The sequence below is a fragment of the Microtus ochrogaster genome, unplaced genomic scaffold (assembly GCF_000317375.1).
Source record: "Microtus ochrogaster isolate Prairie Vole_2 unplaced genomic scaffold, MicOch1.0 UNK42, whole genome shotgun sequence".
Classification (NCBI taxonomy): Eukaryota; Metazoa; Chordata; class Mammalia; order Rodentia; family Cricetidae; genus Microtus; species Microtus ochrogaster.
The window spans coordinates 125,849-134,541 of record NW_004949140.1 but is presented as its reverse complement, the minus strand read 5'-3'; the positions used below and the strand labels follow the sequence as shown (position 1 = coordinate 134,541).

Below are 8,693 nucleotides of genomic sequence, written 5' to 3'. Positions count from 1 at the left end.
AAAAACCAAAAAAAAAAAAAAAAACAAAAAACAAGCAAAACCAGAGGTCAGGGCTGAAGAGCTGGCTCACCAGTTAAGAACCTATTGCTTTCGCAGAAAACTCGAGTTTGTTTCCCAGCACCCACATCAGGGGCTCACAAGCACCTATAACTCCAGTCACAGGGGGATTAGACACCTATGGCCTCCAAGGGCATTTGCACACATGTGCATATAACCACATACTAGACACATACACATAACTGAAAATAATATAAATAAATCTTTAAAAAAAGAAAAACCAAAGCCCATTCACCTAGATGAAAACACTAGAATATTTGCAACCTTTCCTTTTCCTTCTTCCACGTGTATAAAGCAATTCATCTTTTTTCCTTTTTTTTTGACAAGGTCTTACTATGTAGTCTAAGCTAGTCTGGAAACTAACAATCCTCCTACCTCAGCCTCCTGAGTGTTCTTACATGTGAGTACACTATTCCAACCAGCAATTAATTTAACTCCAGGCAAGTATAGGACATGCCGTCTACATTAATGGCTAGGCGATGAAAGGTGGCTCAGAGCTCTCAATCGCTGACTGACCTCTTTGGCTTTTCATCCTTCAGGTCAACATCAAAACGCCTGGGCAGAGTACAACTTTGCCCACAGGCTCTTTCTTCATTCAGATTCTCTTTGTCCATTTTCTTGGCTTTGTCTCTTTTATCAAGTTCTTTTTCATCTCCTTTTTCTGGTTTCTTGAGCAGCTTTTAAAGAGAAAATTTTTATTTTTTATTTTGGTGAATAGGGCATTGCCTTCTGATTTTATCAAAAATCCCACAATATACTATTTTGACTTTATACTACGGAAAGCCCCTTATCTTTGTGCCATTATTCTCAAACTTACAGGCAAACAGCTAATGCACAATAGTGACTTACTAAAAGGATGCTACTATTGTAAAGTATCATTCCTTCCACGGGAAGTGGTTTCATCATCCTTTGGCAATGGGTCAAGACTCCTTTGGTCTTAAATGGACTCTTTTGAAGGGGTTTTGAGACAGGTTCTTACTATGTAGCCCAGGCTAGCCAGGAAATTATAATCTGCCTATATCTGTCTCCCTAGTACTGGTTAAAAGTGTGCACCACCATACCTGGCTATAGGTCAAACTTTTAAGTCAGTCAGGTTTTTTGTTTTTATTTTTCTTTTATGTATACACCTGCAGTGCCAAATGCCTTGATTACCAAAGGAGAGATTCATTGTGGGAATGATTCTGCCTTAAGCCTGAGAATAACATATTTATGATGGTATAATCACATTATCATTAGAGATAAATATCAAGAATTACTTGGCACTGAGATTTTAAAACCCAAAAGCCTCACACAATAGAACACTAAAATTCCAACTCTACTCAATGCCACATATGCTACTCTTTCTGACATCATTGCTTTAAAGAGGTATCATGGATACCTCCGCTAGGTGTTGGATAGGCAGAGATTCTTAGGCAAAACAAAATATCACAGTAAATGCATCATAAGAGGTTCACCTCAGGGAAAAGGCATCATGCAAGTCACCAAGCAAAAGGCAAAGGAACCACAGGACTTAAGCATGAGCTACTTCAGCACACACAGCCACTACAAATGGGAATCCAAATGGACACAAAGAAGGTCCCAAAGTAAAATGAGGGCGGATGTGCAGGTTTCATTTGAAGTGTTCTTATTTCTCTAACAAACATCTACCTGTATTAGATGCCAAGATGTTCATTACTTAATAAGAACATTAGAGAAGCTCTCTAGCATGGCTGGCTCTACCTTCTGTCTTGCTTATCATGTAGATAAACAAGTCAAATCAATTGTGGCATGGTGGACAGAGACTCAGCTGGAAGGAACTGAGGTGGAAGTTTCCTCTATATCAGCAATGATGAGTCCAAAGGAGACTCAGGAAACCACAGCTCCCCTAACTGCTGTATTTCCAGAAAGTAGAAGAAGGCAACCATGCTGTCCTATCTGTGAGATGTTCTCAGACTTTTTGATGGTCTAGCTCCAAGTACTTCTCTGGGATGTTCAGTGGAGCAAGGGCTGCCCAAGCCATACCCTTGGGATGGAAGCAGCAAGGCTGAGATCTTTCTACAGGCTTTCCTCTTCCTATATGCAATGTAGCAATAAGCACCTGCAGATTACAGATTCCTAGATGCAAGACAGTAACTCAGGAATCATGAGAGGGAAAGCAGTTAAGGCAGGGTATTTGTCAATACTCGTTCCCCAGGGCAGCCAGTTAGGAGAAGCATAGAAGAGGAGAAGGCACGATATAAACTGACTTTCCTCTGAAGCTACACTGCTGAGGCTTCTGGGTATATAGCAGAACATCAGGGTGTCACTTGAATGCCCTCTATTTATTCTATCCTATTTTATTGAGGTACTGGAACTGCAGGGCAGGCTGGCTTCATACTAAACCCTTCTGCCTTGATGAATTACCTTGCCTGGTTTGGGGTTTCCTTTTAAAGAGAGATGTCAAAATAGCTCAGCTTTTACAAAGACCCAAGTCAATCTGAAGGGGTTTCAACACATAACACTACCACCACCACCAAAAGTTATGAGCTAAGACCTGTGTGTGTGACATGATACTAGATGTTCTGTATCATGTATTTGATCCTTACATTTTTCTGATTCACAGCTTGTAACAGAAACCTGTGTACCTGAAGACAGTGGAAAACAAACAGATGAGGCAACTTCATGTATCATTTATGAAAGAAAAGCTGAAAAAAACCCCACATTCATGCAAGCCAAGCCTAAGTCCTCATTTACCAGGACCCGAGAGACTAGCAACCCACATAGCAAACATTATTAGTGACTGAAACAAAACAGGTCTGCAATGAAGGATGATAGCATTGGGTAAACTAACGAATCCTTCTAAGTCATCCTCAGCTTAAAACTTAATATTATTACTATGATAGGAAATATTTTTATTTCCACAACCCACCCCCAAAAGTGCAAAAATAAAACAAAACTTGCAACAACACAAGGCTCATGCATAGACACATGCAGTTTCAGTGACATGCAGTCTGTTTCCGTTGTTCCCATACCTTGATCTTTGGTTCATCCTTTATTTTTTCCCTTTCTGGAACTCTCTCTATCTTCTTTAGCTTTTCTATATCTTTCCTTTTTCGTTTCTCCTCTTCTTTCCATTTTCTTCTCTCTTCCTCTCGCTGTCTTTTCCTTTCTATTTCTCGTCTCCTTCTTTCTTCCCTCTTTTCTTCTCTCATTCGCTAGAAATACGAACACAATCCAATTCCAATTCCAAAGGCACCAAAACCCCAATTAGCTGCAAAGGCATTATGGGTACCTGCTAGCCCACCTGACCTGAGGCATTCGGGGTATCACAAATTTCTCTGGGGCAGCAAAGCTCTCTCTAGGTCTGCAAGGTAAGCCCATAGGCTCACCACTACCATGAAGATGCCCAAAGAAGCTAGACCTTTAAGGGCTAACTGTGGGAAAATAGCTATTTCTCCTGTAGGATCCCAAGGCTCTCAGATGTTTATACTCTGTGAATAATCAAGAACCAGGCGAACTACAAAATGAAAACTCACCTGTTTGTTCTTCAGGAAGCTCAAGAGTGGGGTTGTCCTTTTAGCTATAAAGCACAAGCAGATTATTAATAATGCTTATCAAGCCTGGAAAGGATTTTACTTTCAGTCAGCCCTGCTACCCACTCAAGATCGGGAAATGATACCCCTTACAAAATCCACCCTATTAATCCAAACAAGTTGTAAAGTATTCTATTTCAAAATGCAGGCTTAAATTACATTTTTTAAAAAGTGAATAAAACTGGGTGTGGTGGCATACACCTGAGGAGGCAAGAGGATCAGGAGTTTAGACTATCCTTGGCTGTATGGTCACATAGTTTGAGGCTAGCCTGGGGTACATGAGACCCTCTCACAAAAAAGAGAAAAGACAGTGAATAAACTGTCATTAGAATACTGAAAGTTGGGGCTGGAGAGATGGCTCAGCAATTAAGAGCACTGGCTGCTCTTTCTGAGGTCCTGAGTTCAGTTTCCAGCGCCCACATGATGGCTCACAATCTGATGCCCTCTTCTGGGCTGCAGGCATACATGCAGACAAAGCATGTGTACATAAAAATAAATCTTAAAAAAGAAATGCTGAAAGTTTTTATGAGCAATTGCTACTTGGTAAGACACAGGTAAGTAAGTACATTTTTATTAGATAGGAGCTTAAGTTTGACTGGAAAGAAACCAAGGACAGGAGCGCGTACTCCAAACACAGCTGGTCATTCTGATGCCCTAGTTCTGCTTCGGGGAATTTATTCTAAGGAAGCTTAATCTGCACATTCATTAATAGAATAATCTGCATATTCATTAATAGAAACCAAGCTTTAGCATTTTAGTAAGGGGTTGGAGAGACGGCTCAGGGGTTAAGAGTTAAGTACTGCTACTGTAGAAGACCCGAGTCCACCTCTCAGGAACCACATCAGAATCCCAGCGCTAGGCAATCTGAAGTCTCCTGCCTCCCCAGGCACCTGCACCCATGTGCATACACCCCCCCACAGACATAAACATTAGAAAAGTAAAAATGGAGTAGACATGGTGGCATACAAGGGAGACAGGAGACTAGGGAGACAGGTGGCAGGAGGATCTCTGTGCGGGCATCCTGGTATACAGAGTGAGTTCCAGGACAGCCAGGACTACGGAGGGAACCTGTCTCAAAACAACAAACAAAAAAACAAAAAACAAAAAACAAAAAAAAAACTTACTTAAATTCATTTTTAAACATGCTGAACAGTGATAATAGCCTTGATGGCATCTTTTTGAACACATCTTTTTTTTTAAAAAAAACTTTCTAACCCCCCCCCCCCCGAAAAAAATAAATAAAATAAACTTTCTGTTTGTTTAGAGACAGAGTCTAATACAGCTTAGGCTGGTCTGGAAGAACTCACTATATAACCAACGATGGTCCTTTTTTTTTTTTTTTTGGTTTTTCAAGACAAGGTTTCTCTGTGTAACAGCCCTGGATGTCCTGGAACTTACTCTGTAGACCAGGCTGGCCTCAAATTCACAGAGATCCACCTACCTCTGCCTCCCAAGTGCTGGGATTAAAGGCGTGCGCCACCACTGCCCAGCTCTCCAAGGATGACTTTAACCTCTGATCCCCCTTCCTCTATCTATCCCCTTCACCCCACTGAGTGGTGGGATTACAAGTGTATGCTACTATTACTGGGCTGTTTTTATTTTGTTTGTTTTGCTTTGTTTTTTTGGAGACAGCATCCTGCTCATTTAACTGTCCAACTGGCCACGAACAAACTATAGTGCAGGCAGGCCTTAACTTTCTATCCTCTCCGAGTAGCTAGGACTATGGAACAAATTTATGAGATAAATTCCTAGAAGTAGAAATCCTGGGTCAAACACATGCCAGTAGTTAGAGCTGGTTGCTTAGAACCAACATTTAAGTGAAAATTTCTCAGATTTTCGGTTTTCTAATAATGAACTTCAGTTTTGTAGATTACCAGGTCAAGTTTTAGGAATAAGATCTTACTGCTAGAAGACATCAATTGTTTTTCAAAGGCAGTCTGATGAAAAAGCCACTGGCCAAAACCCTCTTCCTACTTACCTATTAATTCTCGATTTTTGGCTTCTATTTCCTCCAGCAATGTCTCTGGAGTAGACGTCATTTTTTCATTGTCTGTGGCATAACTCTCCAAAAATTTTCTGTATTCTGGATCTAAACAATCATTTAAGGAACCAGAAAACAGAGACTTTAACCAACAAAAAAGAAGTATTACCTAGGACAGATCTTTATCTAAGAATATATTTTTCTACTATATGGAAGACTTGAAAAACAAAAAACAACACTCACACAAGATAGATTCCTAGGGCTACTTTGGAACTCAAATCACTGATACCCACGGTGGAGTGTGATGTAACAGAGGGGTCAGGAAAAATGAGAGAGCATACATTAGAACACACTGATACGAGGTGGAACACTGTTCTAGGCCTGGGGTTGCAGCTCAGTTTGAGAGCGCTTGCTTAGATGGACGAGGTACTTGGTTTGAGCCCCAGAATCTCAGGAGAAAAAAGTCTAAGGACCCCATGAAACCAGAGCCACACTTACAGGAGAAATAGAAATTACATAGTATTCCTTAACAGTGTGTAAGCAATTTGTGCATGAGCACACGCCACTTTATGACACCTCAACATCGGAAAGTGTGGTAGTCCAAAATGATAAATTAGAGGCCAAGTCCTAAACATGGCTTTGGAGACTATGGTGATTCCTGGAGCTCTCTCCTAGGTATCTCCATCCTAAGGAAGGGAAATATACCTGAGTCATTATATTATTTGCACTGCCGCATTTCATATCTGGAGTATCATCAATAAAAAGCTGTGTACTTGACTCTTTACTGTTTCACAACAACAAATGACAAAAATTTAACAATTTTTTATTTTATTCAACATTTTTATATCAGATTGATTTTTTTTTTGTGGTTTTTCGAGACAGGGTTTCTCTGTGGTTTTGGAGCCTGTCCTGGAACTAGCTCTTGTAGACCAGGCTGGTCTTGAACTCACAGAGATCTGCCTGCCTCTGCCTCCCGAGTGCTGGGATTAAAGGCGTGCACCACCACCGCCCGGCTCAGATTGATCTTTTAGGATCAATCTGATATAAAAATATTGAGGCTGGTGGTTAGATAGATGGCTGGTTAGAGAGATGGCTAAGTGGTTAAGAGCACTGGCTTCTCTTTCAGAGGATCCAGGTTCGATTCCCAAAATTCAATGGTGGTTTACAACCTTCTATCACTCCAATTCTAGGGAATTCAACATTCTCTTCTAGCCTCTGAGGTGCACAGACATACATGCAGGCAAAACACCCAAACATATAAAAAATTAAAAAAACACACACACACTGGGGCTAAATCCTTATCTAATACAATAAGAGTTATATAACAGTTTTCCAACATAATAGTACCAAAGTCTCAAAATCTGGAGTTGGTTATGCCTTACATGGAAATTATGCCAGTTATCCATTCCTCTATTTTTGTTTAGCTTAGTAACTATACGTATTGCTAACTGCATACTCAAGGCCTAGGGGATTAGAATGCTGATTTCAGTTGTTTTATATGAAGCTACCTGGAGATAAAAAGTTTTTCCCCTTGGGGGTGGGAGTGTCTATCAAGATGGCTCAGAGGTAAAAACATTTGCTGCCAAACCTGCTGACCCGAGATCCGTCCCCAGGACCCAAATGGTAGAGGGGAGACCAACTCCTAAAAACTGTCCCCTAAACTCTACACTTATGTATTCCCCTCACCGCCAATTATATACATTAATATTTTTTCTAATATTTTTATTACTTTATAAATAATACCATTCAAAATTTCCACTTCCTACATTAATATTTTTTAATGTTTTGGGGGGGCTAGAGAAATTGGTCAGTAGTTAAGGGTATTGACTGCGGTTCCAGAGGACCTGGGTTTAATTCTAAGCACCCCATAGTGGCTCACAATCACCTATAATTCTAGTTTCAGGGGACCCTCTTCTGGCCTCTCTTTTCACCAGGCAGATAAATGGTATATAGACAAACATGAAGATAAAACACACACACACACACACACACACACACACACACACACACACACACACACACACACTCTCTTTTACAATGTTTTCAACCATAGGACAAAACTTGTTTTAGAAAGATAACAGAAACTAAAAGTTAAATCACAGCAATGGTAGGAGGCTGCAAGGAGCAATCAATATCATTTAAACTAATTTTTGAGGCTGGAGAGATGGCTGAGAGGTTAAGAGCACTGGCGGCTCTTCCAGAGGTCCTGAGTTTAATTCGCAGCAACCACATGGTGGCTCACAACCATCTATAACGAGATCTGGTGCCCTCTTCTGGCCTGCAGGCAGAACACTGTAAACATAATTAAAAACTGCTTTTGCTTACCATTTCCTAACCAGCAGACTCAGAATGATTTACTGCTCAGCAGTCAAGACTGGATGGCTCAGTGGCGGACGAATGAAATGCTACTAAGCCAAAGAGAACAGAAACACTGGAAAAGCCGCATCCACTCTCACAATTCAGCAATGCTTCCGCAGGCATAAGTGTTCCCATTAACTTTATTTGAAATGTTTCTAATGTAACATATTGGAGTCTAACTCACAAAAGCATTATGCAAAAGAACTTAAAAAAAAGCCCAAAGCAGCAATATATAACCAGAGCTATACTGTACCATCATCGATAGTCCCAACTTTTGTATCTCTTTTCTTAATCTTCTTTTTTGCAGCTTTTTGAAAAGGTGCAAATTCTACTATAGCATGATATTCCTGACCTGTTTAGAGAGAAAAAAAAATGCCACCCTTGCTGTAATAAAGAAGATCTCAAAAGTGGGTACAAGCAAATCATCTACTGTTTTCCAGACTTCAAATGCCGAAACCCTTACTAGATTAACACAACTACAGAACCGACACTGATAGCATAATTAAAGACATGGCACTAAGCTGGGTGTGGTGGCATGTACCTATAGTCTCAACTATTGAGAAGACTGAGGCAGGAAGATTGCTTGAGCCCAAGAGTTTCAGGCCAGCCTGGGCAACACACAAAGATCCTATCTCTATCAACAACAAAAACAAAGATAAGGCACAGAAGTAATGTTCCTTGAAATTCACCTTCTAAAATGCGGTATTTTGATATGTGAAAAGAAAATCTACAAATTAATTTTCTTT

At 40.4% G+C, this 8,693-nt stretch overlaps 1 protein-coding gene across 2 annotated transcripts in view; it reads right to left on the bottom strand.

The window, feature by feature from the left end:
* Upf3b (UPF3B, regulator of nonsense mediated mRNA decay) overlaps positions 1-8,693 on the bottom strand; it is a 22,656-nt gene that overhangs the window by 8,306 nt on the left and 5,657 nt on the right. The window contains exons 4-9 of one of the 2 annotated variants that reach the window (XM_005368880.3): positions 8,201-8,299; positions 5,587-5,697; positions 3,552-3,595; positions 3,048-3,230; positions 2,622-2,660; positions 574-734 (exon numbers count right to left, since the gene is read on the bottom strand). In XM_005368880.3, coding sequence (XP_005368937.1) covers positions 574-734; positions 2,622-2,660; positions 3,048-3,230; positions 3,552-3,595; positions 5,587-5,697; positions 8,201-8,299 — 637 coding nt within the window. The remainder of the gene's footprint in view (positions 1-573; positions 735-2,621; positions 2,661-3,047; positions 3,231-3,551; positions 3,596-5,586; positions 5,698-8,200; positions 8,300-8,693) is intronic. The other variant, XM_005368881.3, reaches the window with a different exon arrangement.